We start from the raw sequence: 23164 nt of genomic DNA, 5'->3' as shown, positions 1-23164 counted from the left end.
TTTAAAATTCTCTGACATTTATTTATACCAAATAGGTAAATTTATGTATCTTTTTAAAAGAAGCTTACTTCCAAATTATTTTCGTGATATGTTTACTCTTGCAAGTCAAATACATTCTTATAAAACAAGAAATTCCAACCTTTTCTATATACCTTATTGTCGAACTAATCTTCGAAAATTCTCAATTCGGTTTCAAGGTCCTTCGTTTTTCAACTCGCTAAGTCGTGAAATTCAAAACAGTGAAACTATCAGTTTGTTTGGCAAAAGACTTAAAAAATTCCTTCTATCTAAGTTAAATTGACTCTTTGTTGAGCTACACACCTTTTCTTTACCTTTTCTTTTTTTTCTTCCTTTCCTTTTTTTTTTTTTTTTTTTTCTTTTTCTTCTTTAAAAAAAAAAAAAAACTTAATTGGAAATTTCAATCAGTACCCTTTACTTCTATGGTTTATCCAATAGTTCTAGGAAGCCTATAGTTAATAAGCCCCCGGCTTCTATATAGGCTTCCTAGCCTTTAACACATTTAATATTGTAAATAGTCAAGTATGAATATTGTAATAGTAAGAATATTGTGTGTCGTCTATAATGTATTTATGTTGTATTTTTTTGTTAATGGCAAATAAAATTGAATTGAATTGAATTGAATTGAATTGATCCAAAAGTCAACTCCAGTTTCTCTTCCACTCACAACAATAGCAACAACAACAACAAAAATATTGAGAATGATGTACTATTCAGTAATGACACAGGCAAACTCGGAAAAAGAAATTCTGTTTCTTGCACTCCACATCAGTTTATGACGTTCTAAAAGGCTGAAAATTTAATTGTCGAAAAGTTTAGGGTACGTTATCTTTTTCTCCGAAGCTGCTGCTGGCCTTCCTGTTATGTATTAGCATAATTTATTCAGTATTCAGTAGCATATACACGTGTACGTGCATATTGTTTTGTATTAGCATATTCGGTGTTGCGTTAACAAAATATTCAGATTTGGACCGGCTGCGGGCAGCCACAAATGGCGTAGTGTTGCTCCTTAAGATACACTCTGTTTTTTTTTTATAAGAACCTTTTTTATAAGAACGTCGAGGCTGAGATTAACCAAAATTTTAAGAACGTATGAAGAACATTCCTCAGGCTGAGAGTCGATTAAGAACGTTTTTATTTTGGTAATCTGTATATAAAATGAAGGTAACAAATGTGTATTACACTTCCGAAAATGTTAGCTGGCCATTTTTTCAGACACTTTGAATGACGTATCTGCCCCTCCGGAAACAAAACGGATTAGTTTTTCTGCGTTGCGAAAATTTGAGATGACATTTCACCAAAAAAAACACTAGTTTTTCAATACAATTTAATCAGAATTTCTGAGGCGGTCGAGAGGCGGGTGATGTCTTTCTGAACAGATGTCATACCTAAGCCAAGGAATCGATTGATCTCCTGCACCAACAGTGTACTTATCTAGTCTTTTTCTTTTGTTTTTAGCACGTTATCATGTCTTGTACTTCAGAACTACGTCAATTTCTACAAAGCCGGATGTCACAAGTCCAACAAAGATAGCGGAAATTACAATAAAAGAACTTGCCGGAGAGAACGTTGTTGAATTATTGTAAATAAAAATTATGAAATTGTATCCCAGTTTGCTGTGTTTATGATTTTGCGATTCAATTTATTGTGAATTCCCTGTAGAATCGCTATAATGTTTAGTCATGGAAGTGAAATATGGAATTCATCATTATATTTGAACTACGGATGGAGAGATAATGAAGGAGAGGCCATTGCAGCTGCGAAAAGAAAACCTGCAAAACTTCAGGCTTTTTCTTGGAGCACCAAACGAAAACATGTCATTAATCAAAATTTTGTTACCGTGTTCCCAGATAATTTAGTGGACAGACCTTTTAAAGAGATAGATGTGTAAGCTAACACATTTTGACCTGTTGGGATGTTTTAGCTGAAAATTTAAGTTGCGCAAAGTTTTAGGTAACGAAATCTTACTCCCCGAATTTACGAGCTGTTTGTTGGCTTTACAAAAATGCTAGCTGGGTTTATCTTGCACTTGTAATGACCTATTCACCTATCGAACACAAAAGGAGTTAGTTTCCCTTCTTTTAGGCTTGGTTATGTCGGGAAAATCCTAGACGATGGAGGATTTCACAGCTAAAACTTTCGCCGGCGTCTCCGAGAGTACAAATTTGAGTTTTCTCATATGTCTCGAATGATCGCCGACCATCGCAGAAATCTGGGACACGTCGTGAAAATAGAAGCAGTCCCAATTTTCCCGATCTGTCTGCGCCCATCCTAGACGATAGGGGATGTCTTCCATTTTCCAGTTTTCATTAGTTGCGGAAGTCTGGGACGGTCGGGAAACAGTGAAATCCCCGTCCTTTGTTACGAAATTTGAGGTGACATTTTGTCGAAGAAAGTTTTTCTTTCTGACTAAATCCGAATTTCCAAGGCGAATATACAGTGGCCCCTATGGGACATCAATATCATTTTACCACAAAAATCCGAGTTGTATAATTTCAAATTGTACAACTCGGACTTTTACCACAAAAATCCGAGTTGTAAATTGCATGAGATTTACAACTCGGATTTTTGTGGTAAAAATCCGAGCTGTAAATTCCACGAGGTTTAAACTCGGATTTGTGTACAACTCGGATTTTTGTCAGGTAAAAAGGTTTGAGTTGTAGATTTGAATTGACAAAAATTATATTGATGTCCTATATGGGCCACTGCAGAATGAGTCCTTCCGAAACATTATTCCACCGAACCAAGCCTTGGGTGCCCCTGATAGTCCGCTTTAAATTTACACCGATGCAGACAACATTTTATCTTACAGCACATCGTAACGCTTTATAAATTCGTTGTAATGTTGTGGTAATCGTAGCAAAAGAGTGTTTTTTCGAGAAATAATAATAATAATAATAATAATAATAATAATAATAATAATAATAATAATAATAAGTTTTAGTATTATTAAAAAAAAAAGATTTGCAATAGTAAAAAAAAATTCTCAAAGAAAGAGGAAGCGAAAATGTTTGCTTACCGAGTGACGTAAAACAAATTAAAATAAATGTATACAATCAAGTAGAACAAGTTATCGCCTCAAATTAGCCTTGAGAAGAAGTAATGCTTCTAGCCTGGAAAGCAAGTTTCCGTTTTATAATATAAAATATATACAAAAATCACGAAAACTCTCAGGTGTAATAGAAAACTTATTTTTTGTTCGGAAGAAAAGTTGGCATGACAAGTGTCGTGACGTTAGCCTCGGTTTGGCGATCAAAACACTTGCTGTCTCGAAGTGGCGCCAATTCAATTCATGGAGCTGATTATTTATTCAAAACGATAGTTGGATGTCGCGAATTTTCTGTGCATTTCATTGAATTGGATATCATCGGATATCAAGCGAGTGTAAATATCTACGAGTCACGCCGCTTTCTGCATGAAAAGCCTTTTCTTCAAAGTAATCGTGCAGGCACCTAAACTGGTTTTTTCATGAGGAAATGGACGCTGCGAACCTTGTGTTGTCGACTTCGTTTGACATCTCGCTCAGCTGTGTTTTAGGCGATTTGTATTGAAGTTTATTGTTTGAAAAACCGGACAGAAGTTGAAATCAAGTATCCGAGAGGCGCTTTGATACACATCAGCTTAAGTTTCTACAGAACAACAGGGGATCTTAATTGAATGAGACACTGAATTTTGAACGAGAATTCGGAAAATTTACAGTCAAACATGTCGAGTAACACCACGACCGGCGAAGGAAAAAATTCAGCTGCTGTTGAAGATGTTGCGTCGTCTTCAATTACCTCTCTGTCACAGCAGTCTTCAGATTCCTCTTCTCAAGCGACAAGTTCACAAGGTAAAGTATTACATTACATCTTAGAGCTAGTGCATAGAGACTTTAAAGATTCAATTTGCGATTGTTGATTTTCTCTTTGGCACGTTTTACAGCTCGGCGCTTACCGATTCTGTTACTGCATAATTACGGTAACTCAGTCTTTGTACAAAAGGTTTTGTCTTTAGTTTTATCTGATTTACAGTCGGCGTTACGTCATTTTGAGATGACAGGCGTCTTTTTCGATGAAATTCCGGACACTGGATTGATGAATTTTATTAGTATAGTGTAAATTTCAGCGAACTTTCGCCACAACACGAGGGCAGCTTGAAGGCTGATTATTCAACACGCTCGAGCGAGCTGTGATTGTCACGTTTCCCCGTGATCGTCACAAATCTCACTTTCTCTGACTCAAGGAGTTTATTTAAAATCATAAAAACGCACTGTGATGCTAGTGAATCCGCCATTTTATCGTTTAGCTGTCTTTTTAAAGCTTTTTGTAATATCGTGATGTGCAAGCGATTTATTCTCATGTAGTGACTAGCGAAGATCGCATGACACGAAATGACATTCTCATTTGCATAAGGTTGGACATGTTGACAGTAAATTTTGACGACGTTCACGGAACAAACAATTTTTCAAGTGCTTGATCTTTGGGAATGACAAATAATGAATAGTTAATTATTAACGTACATTTTGCGCCGTGATACTGTCTTGTGCACTCGTGGTTTAAGTTCCTTTGCGCTTTTATCGGTCCAAAACAGTACGTTGAGTATGCATAATTAATTAGTTAGTTGCATCCCAACGGTGTACCTCTCCATACCGTAAGCTTCTTTGTTAAAAGAAAGGATGAATAATCGTAATTTTTAATTGCCGAAAAGAGTAAAAATATTCCACCAAACAAAAGCGCATTGATACCCCTAGCTTCCTTGTCACTCATCATCAGATGCCAATATCAGAATTATTTTCATTTTAATTTTACCCTGACTGTTTTAATTTCCAGAGAACCTTACATTTTTTTTTTAAGGAAAATAATAAAAATGGTGAGCATCCACTGTAATGTAATGGAAGGGTTTTCTTCAAAGGGGAGTATATTGCTTTTTCAGCCAATAAAAAAGCCAGTTTAGTGTGATCAAATCCTTCAAAATTCAGCTTGCATGAATGCATGACTTGTATGGATCCACATTCAATGCACAAAACCTTAGTGCAATTACTAAAACTGGGCAAGTTTGGAACGTCCATTCTGGCTTTTTGGTAAAAAAAAAAAAAAGCAATATACACTGTGTCTGCCCCCTTTTGCAGAAAACCCATTAACTGAAAATTTAATTGACAATAAATTCCTACAGAGAACGCTCTTCAGTGTTCAGAATCACTGGTGTCCTCTGATGATAGTCAAGCCAACTCTCAAGCGATGTCGTCAACAGGTGGATTCCCAGAGAGTCAAGGAACAAATGTCGCAAAGGATGTCAATCCTCAAGGCACAGGTGCATATTGATTTTAATCCTTTATGTTGTAATTGAAGGTGTTGCTACATAGGGCAATTTTTTCCTTCAACTTGTAATGATTTACTCTTGTAAGCATGGTGTTACATGACGTTGAATGAGACAACATGTCGCAAAAAGTAGAAAACTAGTCTATTTTTCCTGCATACCACAATGCATTTTTATTAGTCACCTTATTTTTATTAATCACCTTATTAGTCACCTTATTAGTCGTTCCCAGGGTCCCTCCTGAGGAGAGACCCTGGGAACAAGGTTGCAATGGTCGCAATTTTCATCCATCGACTAGCTCAAAGTGACAAACAGTAGAATCATTCGTTTTTGTGCACTGTGAGATTTTTTTACATTCAAAAGAACTGTTTACAACATAATGTCGCATAAATTCCCATGTGCCCCTGGTCAATAAAAGTTTCTTTAATTTGTTGTTTTCAGAAGTAAAAGCGACCAGTGATGTTGGGCTAGATAAGGGCAGTTCTGCATCAAAAGCTAACGCTCCAACAACACTGCTACTCACCCCAGAAAAGACCCAGCAAGCTACAGCATCAAATGGTTTACACTACTCCCCTGGATTCTTGGCCACCAGCAATCTCTCACAGCTGGCAGACCTCGCCGCCAACAAGTCTGCCATCAATCAAATGCCATCAAACAACGTCCAGCAATCGTTGCAGCCCCACATGCTTGGCGGCCAAAGCAGATTTGTTATTCCAAGTCAGGGAATACCCCCTGGCATGTTTGGTGCTTATACATCAGGGCCCATGGTACAGTATCAGGGATTCTCCCCTGCCCCTCCTGCTCAAGTCCCCTCGCCATTTGTTAAGGGGTCCATCATTCAGCTGACCAGTGGAGATTTGAAGAGAGTTGAAGATCTTACGACAGAGGATTTCATTAACAGCATAAAACTGTATCCAGATCATAAGCTGGACACAAGTACTGTGGTGAAAATAGAAGATGGGTCAGATGCTGGATGTACACATATAACCTTCACCATCAACAGCTCTAAAACTCAGGTGCATACTTAGCAAACTGTATTCAAACTGGTATTTACCCATTACCTTATTAACATAGTTTGGACACGATAAGTGTCTCAGTTTGTAGTTGATTGCTTAGACCATCCATCTGCAGGTGGCAGATGAGCATTCATGGCTAAGTTGAATCTTATTGGGCTCTCAATTTCTTTTTCTAGTCCCGATTGCTTGACTCACTGTGCAGTTACATGTACATGGTGAAAACAATATAACGCAGGTTTCTTGTACAGGTCACAGGTCACAACTACATGTACAGGTCATTGGATCTCCTTGCCCTAACCCCATACTAAAAAGCTAATTCAGGCCTTAAGGACATGCTAGGCTTCTTGGTTATATACCAGTACAGTAGTGACCTGTACTTGTGATCTGTGGAATGTGACCTGTAAAAAAGACCTGTCAATATAACCCCTGAGTTTATATTCTTTCAGTGGATTTTTAAAGGGAATTATTTCCGAGTATTATTGGAGGGGATTTTGTCAATGGGACTAAAGGGGTTTATTAAACGGAAGCCGAGGATTTTAGCATCTTTGATAATTTGGGGTGCATATGTGTCAGACATTTATAATATTATGGCATCAGGGTCATCAATGAGTTGGGATACCTGTACAGTTATGTAGGCATACAGGCCTGGAATCTGAAGTCAGAAGGGGTGGTATTAGAAATCATTCTAAAGCCAGGGTGGATCTAGGAACAAAAGGAGCAGAATCTAGAATCAAAGGGGCATGAGGGTTGGGAGCAGGGTGCATTATGGAGGGATCTTAGATGATAGGTTGGAATTCAGGAATCACAGTGATCCCGATTATCAGTCCAACTTTTGAAACCGTTTCGAAATTGGAATTTTGTTGTAATGATTAAAAGATGAGATCTGTCAGTGATTGGATAAACTTTGTCAAAGCCATGAGTCTAGAGAAAAGAAATAGTTATATGAAATTACGTTTGACATAGAAAGAACTCACTCCTACCTGGAACAGATTGGAGTCTATTTCTATTTTTTGGGACAATCAACGAATGAAGGGATCCTGGGGCACGAATCTGGTATCCCCTGCAGATTTTGTAGGGATGGACGACATCATTACTAACTTGGCATTTTAAGGAGAGATAGCCTGGAATCGAGATCATCAAACGCACTCCCTAATGGGGATGCACAATCTGCAAGCCAGCGAGGCATGCGAGGCATGCGAGGCATGCGAGGCAGACGTGTGAGGCACTCAGGTTAGCCTAAAAAACACTCCGGTTAGCCTAAAGAGCACTCCGATTAGCCTAAATAGCACTCAGGTTAGCTTAAATAGCTCACCGGTTAGCTTAACGGTTAGCAGTTTATGTTGGGGTTGTTCATGCTTCGCATGCCTCGCACGTCTGCCTCGCATTCCTCGCTGGCTCGCATATTGTATACACTCCTCCCTAATCTTTGATTATTACTTGTAATAATTAAAAGCTAGTGAGACTGAAATATTTAGTACTAATTTTCACTTTTCTACGCTGCCATAGGTTACTCTAAACTGTCCTGTTGAGCATCCCTTCTTTGTGTATGGCCAAGGTTGGACGTCCTGCAGGCCAGAGCAGTCCCTGACCAAGTACAATCTGACATGCCAGCATCTTAAGGTGGGTGATGTGTGCATTTTTCTATCACCACCTCCTGTTGGTGTTACCTTATCAAGTGGGCCAACAACGCAAGTTGTTACTGCGCAGCCAGGTGTGATGTCAACTCCAGTCAAATCTGCAGCATCTGCAAGCTCCTCAAGTCAATCAGCTAGCTCTGTTACAGTGTCTTATGCGCAGACACTGGCTGGAATGGCAGCTTTACCAGGAAACATACCAGGTGTTGTTGTCACATCATCACTACCACCTGGCATTTCCGCAATGTATCAAGGAAACTTTCCTCCACCTCAGGGAAAAGTGGGAGCAGTGCAGAGTGGTGGAGACCGCTCTCAAACGACACAGCCTATACAAGGTGTAGTTTACACAGCTGACGGCAAACCCTTAGATCCCCAGCATGCCACATCTGCAGTCCCAGGGGGATTTTCATTACCTGGTGCCTCTTATTACCAACCACTTCCTGGCACTATCATGACGGCAGTGCCCCCAGGGCAAACATTTGTACAGGGGACCATCATGCCACAAGGTTCTGTGGGAAATGGTTTGCTTGTTGCTGCAGTGGGATTTGTCCCAGGAAGACCACCTCAGTTTGTCCAGCCTGGAATGTTATACAACCCATCTCCTATGGAAATGGCACCAAAAGCAGGTGATGGCAAGGTAGAGGAATGTTCCCACAAAGGTCGAACAGACACACAAGCTGAATTAGCACAGCCAGATGCCAAGAGAGCAAAAACAGAGACAGAAGTAAAATAGAACTTGAATAAGATAAGTACTTGAATCTGACAAGTGCTACATTTATAGACAAAAAGAGATTTATAATCAGCTTAATTATAGTTATATAAGAACTTGGAAAGATGTTCTTCAACTGGTATTTATTTATAGGTCAGACTAACTTGTAAAGTTGTCTTTCGTCCTTTACTGAGGACATTGCTGTCGCATCAGTTTCTTACAGCACAGTGTACGTTACGAGAAGCACTTCATTGTATTTAATGTCAACATGACTTTATTTTGTGTCAGTGACTCTAACTGAGTAAACACTAGATGTGATCTTCCATTTTAATTAAGTAGTACAATTATTTTAATTTATATCTTTAAAGCAGGACTTCTCCAAAAAAATTGGCAGTAGTTTATATATTTTATAATAAAAAATGCCAACAGAAGATTGTATTTAGCTTAGTTTAAGAAGGAGAGTCAGAAAATAAAAAAGCAGAAATAACAGAGCTCTGAAATGCAAAATAAGTATTCTGATTTAATTTCTTTGTGCTGGTGCAATCAGGGTTCGTAAGGGTTCTGGAAATCCTTGAAAGTACTTGAATTTCAGTCTAGCATTTTCCAGGGCTGGAAAGTCCTTGAAAATGGTAGGAGGTCTTAGAAAATCATGGAAATCTGTAAACTCAAGAAATACCGTTTTCTTGAAAGACATTGAGGATAAGCCAAATGAGAAGATCCAACAACTTAAAAATGCTTAATTAATGTGCATTATGGGTCCTGAAAAAAAGCTTTCTATGGCCTGGAAAGTCCTGGAAAAGTAGTGGAAATTTGTCTCTGGAAAAGGGTTCGAACCCTGTACAATATATCTGTCATTTATTGTTCTGGGGGTGTACTGTACAAGGCTCAAACCAGATAAATTTGTTGCATGTTAATAAGTTACTATACAGGTGATGGGATTATCAAGAAATTATTCTGTCCACTGATTATTGGCTTCACTAGTTTTAGCTTTGTCCCTGCTGAAGTGGCTCAGATGTAACTTGCTAAATGACCAAGTGCAAACTTGGCAGTGAACACCCAGAGAATTTCATTGGAAGAGGATTTACGGCCATCCCACATTCTCTGGCACTGGTGTTTTAATTCTAGTGTAGCATTATAGTACACCAATGTATGTGTATGCCACTGCAGGCCCTTTTTAACGCAAATTTTGTTCCCCCGCCATGAACATCTATTAACACAAACTGTCCATATGATTATTTTTATTCTCTATAGCTATCATAGGCCCATGTATGCTGTTTCCAAACAACTTGGACAGTGTAATTTTCTTTTCATTTAGCATAAGGTTAATGAGATTGACCTTTGAATGTGATTATAAATTAAGACCCAAGTAAGCTGACAAGATTTGGTTGCTTGCAGAACGAGAGTACTTTTTCAGTCTGAAGCTTAGGATAGGGCCTCCAAATACAGACTGAGATGATTATTTTTGTGTGGTTTATAACTGCAGGAAAAGCAGATCTTTGCAAAGACTTATTGAATAAATAAAAATTGGGGGTAACAATATGATTGTGCAATTTTCAAAGATAATTAAGTAAAATTAATTCCAAAAAAGAACCTTTACAATTTAATCTCTGAATAGTGCATGCATATGGTTACCCCTAATTTTTGTTTTGGATTTAAACAACCCTGGCTAAGATCTGCCTTTCCCAACCCACAAAAGTACCTTTGGGTTAGTGTGAGCCCAAAAGAAACCCGAGCTTCTTGCATTGGACCATAGTGCATGCATATGGTTACCCCTAATTTTTGTTTTGGATTTAAACAACCCTGGCTAAGATCTGCCTTTCCCAACCCACAAAAGTACCTTTGGGTTAGTGTGAGCCCAAAAGAAACCCGAGCTTCTTGCATTGGACCATCCCAGCCTGAGATGTAGTGAAAAAAGAAGACACCATCCCTAAAATTAAATCTTGCGGAGGAGTTCATGATCAGGCTAAAACATGTTACCATAACCTGAATCCGACAACTGGTAGTTATATTCACCAAAGTGTAGATGCAGGATAATGATAGATATTTACAGAGATGTCCACTATTCACTAACACACCGTTGGGTTGAAAACGAGTCATAATAAGCAAACTAAAGTTCAAACCTTCATCACAAAATTAATCGATCCAAGTCTCGATCATTGGGCATTGTTTTTTTTTTGTTGTTGTTGTTGTTAATAGATACTTAATCCAGAATGTTGAGTAGCCAATCAAAGTGCATGAAAAAATGCTTAATGTCTATATCCACCTTTAAATAATTTTTTTTTTAAACATAGCTTTCTAATTTGCTTTAAGTTGGTTTCTCTTATAGGTTTGGCCAGTTTTACATGTAACCCCCTATTTTTTAACGAATTCAGAGTTAGTTATTTTAGGCTAACCTGGAAGTTATTTATTAAAATATATTAGACCTCGAACAGAATGGAAACTCCAGCTCAGTTCATAGTTGTTTTTATTTCTGGGTTTAGCCTGTTAATTGTAAGTTGAAACTTGTTAGCATGTCAGTTCATTGTACGGTTTGTATTTTGTATTTATTAAAGGAATCTTGTAATAGGGATTCCACTGTAATTTTGCCTTTTTATTTCCTTGTTTGTTTCTTTGTTGAAAAATGTTATAATTTTCTTAATGCATGGCTTGGCAGATGCTTCTCCTCTAGATCTGTTGTGTAATTGTTGTAAAAAAATCTACAATTAAAGTTGTTACAACTACAAGACAGTGGTAATCTTCTTTAAGTCACCACGGCCCAGTTGTTCAAAGCTTGATTAAGCTAATCCTGGGTTAACGTGAACTTTGATTCGATTTTAATGACTAGTCATAAAAGATTTTTCAAAAACGTTTTTGTCGTTCAGTTTTGACTTGGCCTTTTCTTTGCCATTAGCTTAAAATTAGCTTTCTAAGAAATTTTTAACGAGCAAAATGAGAACCTCAGTTAACTCTTAATCGGAGGATAAGTGTTAATGGGCTTCCAGTTCTCTTCCATTGTTTAAATTTAATAATGTAAGTACTGTACACATTAACTGATGCTGCAAATTTGATGTTTTTCGATCACTTGTTTAAATATTCCACTGTTCAGATGAAGCGTGTGAAATTAACTAAGATGACATCTTTTATAATGCAAGCCAAAATACACATTTTCATGAGTTCGCCACAAAATTAATGGACAACTTTGTTGATCAGGGACCAGTTGTTCAAAGCCCGACTAAGCTAATCCTGGGTTAACGTATACTTTGATTCGAGTTTATTTACTAGCCCATATGAATTCTTCCACAAGATTTTCGTCCCTCAGTTTTGCGTTAAACCTTTCTTTACCATTAGCTTAAAATTAGCCGTTAAAAACAGTCTCAACGAGCAACATGAAAAACTTGGTTAAACTTTTAATCGTGGATTAGCGTTAATCGGCTTTCGAACAACCGGACCCAGGCATGTTCACGAATTTCACAAGCTCTTCTACGTTTACATTTATTTCACACAATTCTTAATTATTGTGCCTATGGAGTGGTAAAATTTATTATCTTTTCTCTTCATCAAAACCTTTATTTCTACCCTGTGAGCAGAGATTCCACTATCCTTTTCAAGAAGATTGAAAAAGCAATTAATATGGGCAAGATGAGTTTTATTACTATGGGCAAGCTACTGTTGGGTGATTGATGCAAATATCAGCAAAACCTGTCAAATTCATGCTTCAAGGACAAAGCAATATTTATTATCCCTTTACTTTTTAAGTGTTGTGTCACCTTTAAGTTAATTTTAGATTGCCTTTTACAGTATTACTATAACTATTATTCATTTTGCACATTGTCAGGTAATGAAACATTGAAATAACTTTTGCAATAATGACCTTATTTAATTAAAGTTTATTGCTTGGAAGAATGCTTGGATTATGGATTTACTTGGTCTTGTTATCATCACTGTATGCCATGGGTTGTTTTAAGTTATTTATAATAACAAGGCAATTTTAAGTAATCTTTAAAACACATGCTGCAAGTTTTTTGAACGGCTTCCAAAACATTCCCGGAAAAGCGTGTGTCAAGAGGGTTCATAACAATGATGCTTTTGTGAACGTTGGAAATCAGCATACGAGAAAAACATTAAACACTGCATACTAATAAGGAAGAGGTTTTATCGGGTTTTAAACCACTGCATGTGATGTTTTATCGACCATAATAAATTTATTTTGATAGGTCAAGGGGCTTATGAACTATTAATGAGTTTTTGAAAGTTTTTTGTTTTTTTCAAGGACTTTAACTGACAGTGCTGTAAATCAAAATAAATTAAATAAATCAACTTTGTTTAATGAGTATGCATATGACACTTAACAGTCTGTTACGAATGAAAAAACTTGTGGCCCTCAGATTCCAGATTGAATTGGAATTTGGAAATGTTGGAGAGGGGAAAACCAGAGTACCCGGAGAAAAACCTCTCGGAACAAGAACAAGAACCAACAAAAAACTCAACCCACATATTTATGACGCCAAGTCTGGGAATCAAGCCCGAGCCACATTGGTGGGATAAGTGCTCTCACCACCGCAGCATCGACCCTGCCCCCCCCCCCCCCCCAAAGGTTGTACATGCAACTACTACACTGCTACTAACTATAACTGCAATAAATAAAGTGAAAAATAATTTTGAAAATTCAGGGCAACACAACTACTTGTAGCTTGTAGTTAAATGACTTGCAATTATCTCTTGCATGGATGTATATGTTGTGTAAAGAAAACAGCCTTGTGTTTTGTAGTTCAAGAGTACTATAATTCCCACATCTGCGTGTTTTTTGCACAGTCGCATTTAGCAGGAAAAAGTCATGAGTCACATTAAATTGACAGCTGTGATGACTCAACCAATCTTTGGTGGCATTGTGTTCATATCAAGTTACTGTCGCATCTGTAGCCCTTGGCCCAGTTGTTGAAAGCCAGATTAAGCTAATCCTGAATGAACGTGAACTTTGATTCAAGTTTAACTGCCTGACACAATAAAGATTTTTCAAAAAGATTTTTGTCCCTCAGTAGCTTACACATTGCTTTTAAAATCATTTTTAATGAGCAAGATGAAAACCTTGGTTAAACTTTTAATCCTGGATTAGTGTTAATCAGATTTCAAACAACCAGGCTCTGAGGCCCGTTTCTTGAAAGTCCCAGCAACTTACCAGGCCAGATAAGTATACTTTTAAATGTTTTTCCTCCGATTACACAGTGATAACAGACGATGGCATTTGGCCAATGTTTATATAGAATTAAAAGATTTTAAAATTTAGTATTCAAAGCTAACAAAAATGGACTTCTGTTAAGAAACATTTATCACCAAAGACACTTATCGGGCCCGGTAAGTTGCTGGGACTTTCAAGAAATGGGCCCCTGGGCACTAAGTGTGCAGCAATGCCTTTATAACACCTGTTTCTGTTAAATTAATTCTCAGTCAAACAATCATAGAGAGAGGTATGAGGGAGCAGCCCTCCCCATATGACCCCTCCTGTCTACCCCAGTCCTTTCTTTTTTGCTAAAGACTCCCTGCAAAGTCTGGGAGCTGCCACTAACAAGTAAGTTAATAGTGAATTATCCTGTCCTTTTTGCAAGAATAGTTAAGTTTGCAACAAATTTACTTGTATCTGAACATGAAAAGAACAAAACTTAATAATATTTTTAAGCCTACCCTAAGTTGTAGATAAAATAACAATCCCACAATTGCCCTAATTATGAGGTTATTTTAAAAATAACTTATTTCCAGATCATTATTATATACTGTGCCCTCCTTGAACAACTCCAACCTTCTGAACCAGACATGAATAATTTTATCCCCAGGTACTACTCAAACAGACAGGTTGAAATTGTTATTATTAATTATTATTATTATTATTATTATTATTATTATTATTATTATTATTATTATTATTATTAGCTCGTAAATTCTTATTAGATGATGAGAATCTTGTAATGTCACAGGTATATTGTAACATTGTCTCAAAATCACTATGAATAAGTTATAACCTGAAGATGCAGAAACCGACAATGACAAGCTAGAGTCTAAAATCCCATCCTGATTTACCCATCTTACAGTATGCGAAGTAATGATGCTTTTCCATCTAAGACTTCACATGTAGTTTTCTGTCTAATTTTCCCATCGTTTTCTCAAGTTCCATTAGTTTCAAGCTTATTTTTGCCACAATTAAAAGAGATACAAGACAGTTTCTAAGGGCAAAATACAGGAAACTCATACTTCATCAGCTGAAATTAGTTGCACATGTAGACGTATTTTCCATCTTGAGAAGAGTTTCTTGTATGACACAATAATTTGTCCTACACAGTCATATTAAAATTAATGCTGATCTACCATTTAAATACTACATGTAAAATATTCAATATTAAAAGTTATCGCATGACTAAGAAAAGCACAAAAACTTTTATATTCCTGGAAGGAATGTCACTGTGTCATAAAAACCCCCTGTGAAATTCATGACAGATACGGTAATAATTATAATGCACACAACAATATGACACTGCCAGCTTATTGTCTGACTGGTCACAGCACAACTTACTACTGTTAATGTATCAAAGTCACACTTTTCTGATAACAAACAGGGATAACCCCCAGAAAGCCACCAGAAATAGTTTTAAAAAGATCATGCAACAGAGCTATAGTTTAACTTAAGAGAAGACATTGTTAAGTTGCATAGTAACACGGATAAATGTCGTTCTCCTGGGAAGCTCCTTCAGTTTCTCAGCTCCAACATAAGTACATGTGGACCGCACACCACCAAGAACATCCTTAACTGTATTATGAACATCACCACGATATGGCACCTCCACTGTCTTGCCTTCTGAAGACCTACAAATAAATGTCCAAATTACTAACTTAAGCCATTAACCAGATTGACTGACTGACTGACTGACTGACTGACTGACTGACCGACTGATGGATGTATGGATGGATGGATGGACGGACAGATGGAAAGACAGACAGACGGACAGACAGACAGATGTCAGTAAATCTTGCATCATTACACTGTCAAATGAAACTTTCTCTACACGAACAAAACCTCAATTATCTCCCTTGCCACTGAAGCATACTAACCTGTAATTAGCTACTCCTCCAGCATGTTTTTTCATAGCAGTAGTTGAACTCATGCCATAAAAAATCTTGTATTTCTTTCCATCTCGTTCAACTAATTCTCCACCTACAGATTACAAGTAGACTCACAGAATCAAAGAACAATTTAAAATATGTTAATTTATTAATTTTTCAAGTGTTAAACTGAATAAAATGTTCTTCATTGGCAGACATCCAGTCTCCTGGTTTTGCCAGGAGGCTTACAGCTTTCAGTAAGATCTCCTGCTTTTCACCTGTCTTTGCAGAGGACTAACATAATTTAACCCTGTAGTTTATCTCTCTTGGTTTCTTCCTGCAGCTTAAAAATATTTATTTTGCTTTTTTAATGCCATGGCAGTTGGCTCCCGCAAACTAAACAAGACAGAGAGGTTACTACATTTGCCAATGTCACAACGAGAGGTTTTCCCCTCCAAATAAGGCTACTGCAACTTTTCTGACTGATTCTAAAATGGCGGCTTTTTTAAAACTTAAAAATCCACATTAACTAGTCTCTTTAGGTTAATTTAGGGGCCAAATTTGGACCTTAAATTTCTAATGGCCCCTGCTTCAAATCTGAATCTGATTCATTATCCAGGATTTGGAATCACGCTCTGCAAAATCCATCTAAAGCGAAAGGACAAGTAGGATAAGATTCACGGAGAGTAACTTTTCTACGACATCATGATACACTATGTACAGCAGCGACAATTTAAATTTCTTACCAGATTGATCATGACCAGCAAACATTCCTCCCATCATCACAAAGTCAGCTCCAGCACCTTGAACAAAAGTAAAACAGGCAATGTTTACTATTTTAACATGATCCAGAATTTTTTATTGTTTCCCAACAATGACTTAAAGGGGAAGTATCATGGGTTTTTGAACCCTTTTGTTAAAAATTGTGAAATAAGACCTTCTCTTTGCGACAAAATAATTCTAGAACAAGGAGAAGAGAAATCAACTCAATTCTTGACAGGAACAACTCGTACTCTGTTCTAGCACATTTTGGAAACAAAAATACGAAAACATGAAAAACATTAGCCTAACATTTTTCAAGTTTCAATCCATTCCGACCTACTCTGTCTCTGGCAAGGGGCACTAATCGACAGTCTCATTGCACTGGGGTGATAATTTATAACAAAACTAGACAATTATTTTTTGTTTCTGTCGTCAGACAAACATTTTTGGGTTTTGAAGTGACATCAAATTTTCGTGATACTTCCCCTTTAACAAACAAACTTTTGAGAATTTGTCACATGTATTGCCCATTGTGTGGTTTCAGAAAAATGTAAATAATGACCCCAATGGAGGTCGTTAGAAATAATTTCAAAGGGGGAGGCCAAACATATTTAACGCTATCTAGATCTGGTATTTTTTCATCTTCTGGGGCCAGGGGAGGGATGCGGATGAATTTCTGAAAAGGACACCAAGTCTCATGGCATTTACACAAACATTAAATTTATTCTGGTTCTCAGTCATCTAAGGCAGAATTCCCTCCCCCCCCCCCCCCTCCCACCCCCAACACACACACACAGTCTAGATAGGGTTAAACAAAATGGAAACGTAACGGGAACTTCCAGAAGGCCTCAGGGGTTCAAACCCAAAAAACTTCTATGGGGGAGGGGTGGGTATGGACAGCTGAATCCCCAACAGGACTAACATAAGTCTTTGCACCATGCTATGTGATGCAATGAATATTACCCATGCACCCTTTGTATCTCATGGCTGAGATCTTCAAAATACACCATCTTTCCTTCTGAAAAAGTGACATTAAACCTTAAACTGTGTGAATCACATATGAAATCAAGGCCCCAAAAAAGGTGACACAAATCCCTGACTACAGTAAATGCAACAAATGAAAAACATCAATGAAAATTCATCAAGAAACTGACATCTTACCAAAGGCTTTAGACACATCACCAGGGCAGGTGCAACCACCATCCTGCAACACAATACACATCAGTTCTTCAGCTTAATCCAACTCAATGATAGAAGCCTCAGACTGCTCAAGGGGAAATACATGTACATTTGAAATTGTCTAAGAAATGGGATGTCATTTACATGTAGGAAAGAAAAAAAAGCCAGAGAGGATAAAAAATAGTTTGTACACACCAACAATAATTGGCAGCCATAAGCCAGAGCACTTCATGTTGCTACAAGCTGTTTAATTTTAAACCACCTTTAAATCCTTAAATAACTTTTTTTTCAAAAATTCATTAATCTGCTTCCCATCTTTCTCTTTAGAAATTGAGCCACAAGTGGCCACAGAACAGTCAAATAATGCAATAAATTGGCTTTGAGCATCCTGCATCCCCTCCCCAACCCCCCCCCCCCCCTCTTCCATCTGCCGAAAAGGTTAGAATTGAAAAAAAGCAGAGTTAAGTAAAAAGGGATTTCCGTCAGTCTCTAGTGATGAGTGGTATCAGAACACTAACAAAAATCATGTATTCAGCTTTGGGTATGTAAACACCCTCCCCTCCCCTACTCCCCACCACAACCTCACCTCCCACCCCTGCTGGAATGATACAAAACAAAAGCACTATTGTACATACAGAGATGATGTGTCCCTTTAGACCATGAGCAGCATCAGCGCATTCTAACACTGCACTCAGCTGTGGATACCCGACACCAGTCTGACGTCGGGTGGTGCAAACAGACCCTGTGTGGACAGAAGTTAGAATAATATTATTAATACCAAGCCTCTTCATAAAATCTTTCATTCCAAATATACACACTGTTATCAACAATTATTGTTTACAAAGTTTGGTTTTGAAGGAAAATACCTGTCTGAAGCTTAATTCTCAGGCGCAGGGTCTTAAGAGCCAAAATTTGTAATGGAAAATTCCTGTTCCAAGCTAAATTTTCAGGAAGGGGAAAGGGGATCAGAGGGATCTTAAGAGTCAAAATTTGTAATGGAAAGATACATGTTTGAAGCTACATGTACATGTTGGGTACTTGGAAACCCAAAAAAGACCTTCCATGGATGGTGGCCGGTATGGACATAATTTGTATAGAACAACATGGGCTACACAAGTAGGAGTAGTCAGCTCTCTAAACAAAGTTATCTTAGAAAACACGTGGGCAAAGATTTTCATAAAGTTCCAAATCCTGAAAACCAGGCCATCATTATGTAGCAGTCGGCACTTACCTGGACCAATGCCAACTTTGATAATATCAGCTCCATTGAGGATCAGTTGCTCTACCATTTCACCTGTTACAACATTTCCTGCCTGACGGTATAATAATTATGCGTAATAAATTAAGATCATACCTGCAAGAGGTGTCCATTGTATTTAGATATTGTATTTCATGGTTATATTTGCACATTGATTGTCACCCTGTCTTACATGCATTACTGTTCTCATTCTGTCTTTCTCTTAGCTCCCTCCCCAGCAACAAGAGGGTGTGACCCAGATGTCCCTATCAATAAATAAGTCTAGAATCTGACCTTTTTACAAGAGATCTGACAAAGAATAGTATCATGCACTCCTCTCTCGTGGAGTAAGAGAAAGCCAAGGACTGATTGCACATTATATGTGGCTAAATGCAATTTAGGCTAAGTTAAACTCGAGACAGTGCTGGCCAGCAGTTTCTGTTCCAATTATTTGGTTTGGCCGCATAACTTTACAGGGGCTGTCGGGAATTTACAGCTCCCCTGTTGAGGTCAGGTCATTTCGTTTGTGTTGCCACAGGGTTGTCATGGTTACCTGCTGTACTCGGATGCAGTTCTTGGCTCCACCAAGAAATAATACCAATTGGTGAAATAATAAACTGAAATCTCTAAAGCTTTTTATAAAAAGTTTGCTCCCTGAAGTTTATTTCTTTTTAATGTATTTATTTTCTAAAGAGCTATATCTAATTAAATTTTATTATGGTAAAAACTGTACGTAATAAAAGACTACTGCACTGTTACAGTTTACTTACCATGATAATGTGCCCTGGAAATTCGGCCCTAACTTTTTTGACAAATTCGACAAAGTATTCAGAATAACCATTAGCCACATCCAAACAGATGGCTGGCACAGCAGGGCAGGCTTCAAGGATCAGCTTTAATTTTTCTACATCATCTTCCATCATCCCACAACTAGCAATGGTGTACTGAAAATAAAACAATATTGACAAGCAATGGCTTAAGTAACATTCAAACATCACTTGCTTAAATAAAAAGACCATTTACAGTTACTGTAGTAGTTAATTAATTATCATGGACAACACTACATGTATACAAGTTACAATGTAAAGTCACACTTCATTCGTAAAATCTTACTGTAATCTTACCAAGATCTTGTAAGAATCTTTCAAGAATCTTGTAAGAATCCTAACTAAGAACTAAGATAAGATCTTGTTAAGAAACTTCATAAGAATCTTACCAAGATCTTGTAAGAAGCCTGTAAGAATCTTACAAGGTCTTGTAAGACAAGTTCGTTACTAAGATTCTTATCAGATTTTACCAAGATCTTGTAAGATCTTACTGTAATCTTACCAAGATCTTGTAAGAATCTTGTAAGAATCTTAACTAAGAATTTAGATAAGAAGAAACTTAATAATTAAGAAACTTAATAAGAACCTTAGTAAGATCTTAATAAGATTTCCACCTGTGATGGCTGGATCTCAACCCAGTTTCTGCCACATGAAACAACAAGGAAATAAAACCTTCCGAAGCTGTAATAATCTTTGTGACATACTGGTCAAAGCTTAACTGCCCTCCAACATCTCTAACCACACTTGCTACTATCGTGGACAGAACTGCGCTACTTGTCCCTACATTGCTGACGGACTTGGATGAAGTGCACCTGAATAACAGATTTGTGTTTGAATTACAGGGCATTATGATGGCGATATTTCATTCAAAATTCTTTGCATTACTTGTCAAGTGATTACAGCTGTATTGGGTTTCTGTTGAGAAAACAGATTATACTGTATCTGAACACATAATTAATACAACTGTACTTACAGGCAGTACATCTGGGTGTTGTTTGGCAAATTCAGCCCATTCTTCAACAGTATAGTGCTTGTGAATTGCCGTTAGAAGCTTGTGCTGAAAAAAAATAAGAAATTCAGTGCCACTAGGATTCACACCTCACAAATTATGCAAGAAAATCTGAAGGTATAAACACCACCAATAATATAACAACAGTGTTATATTTAATAGCTGTTACAAAATGGTACTGTTTTTTTTTTTTTTTTCACATGTTGTTTTGATGCATTTTTGTGCCACTACACTGACATTAAAATGTACGAGTCTGAACATTTGGGTTTAAAAAATCTTAATCATGTTCATTCAGTGTAGCTAGTACCAGTACCCAACACATCTCTTACACTCAGAGGAAAGGACGCAGATAATTTATACTGTATGTATAAACATCTACACGTATTGATCTCCAGAACCCGTAAAAGATTGTTATCATTGTTTATTTCTTGTTTTTATTACATCTCTCAGTTACTACGCGCGGTGTGATTGGTCAATTTTGTGGGTTGTATTTTACTCATTCATTCATCATTCACACGTCCTGAACCCCTACCGTCACCCCCACCCCCACCCCTTCCTAAGAAAGTAATGCACCTATCATTGGCCATCCCCTGGGTGGAACTTTCTGGGAAATTTGAACGATTATTTTACCCAGGAGGTGGGGGAAATGAGGAAGGTTTGGTTTCCAAAAGCCTAGCACCACGGGGAAAACATGGGACTTTGTAAACTACGAGTGACAAGTCTGTGCAACTCGTTCGCTAATGTTTTTAATATATTGTATGGCTGCAAATTCTTACCACGTGACAATTTAATTATAGTGAATATACTTGGCTCAAATAGTCATCAGTATTGTGAGAAACATTCCTTGAAAGTCTAAGCCAACATAGCAAGGTACAACCTGAAGAGGAGAGACCCTGGGAATGAGGTTGACAGTGGTACTGTGTATAAGCACCATGCTTTTACACGTAATATTGATAAGCGGGCTGTGCAGCAAGGTGATATGTTGAGATTGTGTGAAAACCATGTAAAAATAACCTTTCATTGTATTGTAGTGTTGGCAGCAGTTGTCAATAAATGAACACGTAAAATTTTAATTGATATGAACACTGTTGCTTATTATTTTAAGTCAACTACTGTTTTCTAGTCAGGTGAGCTGGGCCATCTTAATTAATTTTGTAGTCCCATGTTTACTGTGGTTTCATAGTGTTCAATATGATCCCACCCTGGCAGGAGGAATTTCTTAGCTTTGACTACTGTTTGTCCCCTTTAAGGAGGGGGAAATTACCAACTTTGACGGGATCCTTAGGGGGGGGGGGGGGGTACTTGGGTTCAGTTTTGCTGGGTATGTGCCGCTGGCCTGCCCCATTATAGTCTATTTTGTGGCCAGTTATAGACCCCATCTTAGTCACTTTTTGGGAAAAAGTAATTTTCACGATCCCAACTAAGTCACTTTCTATTTATGCATCTACTTTCAAGAATGAAATGTAATGCAAGGTGATTGTTACATTTAATAAACAACAACTTTCTGAACTTTTTATCCGAGACCATTTTGAATCCCTACTTAATGGAATTTTCTTACCCCAAATCCGCAAATGTGCGACCCCATTGTAGTAACTCTATTGAAAATGCAACCCCATTCTAGTCAATCAAGTCATGAAAATGCGACCCCATCCAGCGGCACATCCCCATTAGCCTCTTATAAGGAGGTACCCCCCCCCCCGGGCAAAGTCCCCTTCCTTGCCGGGGGGGCCCCCTCCTCAGGGCATGGCCGATGTTGGGTACATAAATTTGTACCTCTGCTAAAGCCACAGCCATTTCAAATGTACCAATGGTATCCATGTTAGCACTTATGATAGGAACGACATCAGAAGGGAGGCTCTTCTCTCTGTCTTTGAAGTGAAAGTTCCTGGAAAGGTCAACCTGCCGCAAACAAGAAAGATGCATTGTACGCTAATTTAATTAGCAAAGACACAAACTTCAGAGACCACTACCAAACATTGTAAAGTAATCGCAACAAAACCAACAGATATGACTACTATCAGACTTGATTTGCAAACAGAGTTTCAACTGGTTACACTCCAGGGGGGTTATATCCTGCTGTTCATTTGTGCGGCGCGGCCAAACAAAAGTCCTTCCTGGGCACACGTTCAAGGGACACATGCAGTAAAGTTTACATGCGATTGATGGCATACTTACGTCAGCCCGGCTGCGGATGGTACTTCGCTTTGGTCGAATCAAAACATCTTTAAAGTCTAACCTCACACTGTGATCTAAATGGGGCATTTTCGCTCACAGAATTAGTAAACTGTAGAGCGAAGACAGGCAAAAATCAAAATGGCGCGCAAATCAAAAAAGTCACGTGTCCAATGTTACAAAATACACCGACTTCGATGATTGGTTTAGGATCAAGGCTAAGTTTCCAACGATA

The 23164-nt window shown here is 37.8% G+C and overlaps 3 protein-coding genes across 4 annotated transcripts in view; 2 read left to right on the top strand and 1 right to left on the bottom strand.

Moving 5' to 3' along the window:
- The window catches only part of LOC146477984 (Fanconi anemia group A protein homolog), a 43992-nt gene extending 42368 nt beyond the window's left edge, over window positions 1-1624 (top strand). For both annotated transcript variants that reach the window (XM_085112698.1, XM_085112697.1), the window contains exon 52: window positions 1477-1624. In XM_085112698.1, the coding sequence (XP_084968824.1) occupies window positions 1477-1551 (75 nt within the window). In that variant the 3' untranslated portion in view covers window positions 1552-1624. The remainder of the gene's footprint in view (window positions 1-1476) is intronic.
- Window positions 1625-3280: 1656 nt separating this feature from the next.
- Window positions 3281-9166, top strand: LOC146477983 (uncharacterized). The gene is made up of 4 exons (XM_085112692.1): window positions 3281-3850; window positions 5173-5310; window positions 5758-6332; window positions 7839-9166. Exons 1-4 carry the CDS (start codon window positions 3724-3726, stop codon window positions 8697-8699), a joined length of 1701 nt encoding a protein of 566 aa, XP_084968818.1. The 5' UTR covers window positions 3281-3723; the 3' UTR covers window positions 8700-9166.
- Window positions 9167-12356: 3190 nt separating this feature from the next.
- Window positions 12357-23163, bottom strand: LOC146477982 (GMP reductase 2-like). The gene is made up of 10 exons (XM_085112696.1): window positions 22933-23163; window positions 22531-22656; window positions 20722-20805; window positions 19692-19865; window positions 18916-18997; window positions 18320-18426; window positions 17667-17709; window positions 16490-16546; window positions 15753-15855; window positions 12357-15506 (listed from the first exon to the last, which is right to left on the bottom strand). The coding sequence occupies exons 1-10, from the start codon at window positions 23017-23019 to the stop codon at window positions 15326-15328; spliced, it is 1044 nt and encodes a 347-aa protein (XP_084968822.1). The 5' UTR covers window positions 23020-23163; the 3' UTR covers window positions 12357-15325.
- Between the last annotated feature and the right edge of the window lies 1 nt (window position 23164).

This window comes from Pavona decussata, unplaced genomic scaffold, assembly GCF_977016875.1.
Source record: "Pavona decussata unplaced genomic scaffold, jaPavDecu1.1 SCAFFOLD_67, whole genome shotgun sequence".
Classification (NCBI taxonomy): Eukaryota; Metazoa; Cnidaria; class Anthozoa; order Scleractinia; family Agariciidae; genus Pavona; species Pavona decussata.
The sequence above is the reverse complement of the archived record's forward strand: the minus strand, read 5'-3'. Positions and strand labels throughout refer to the sequence as shown.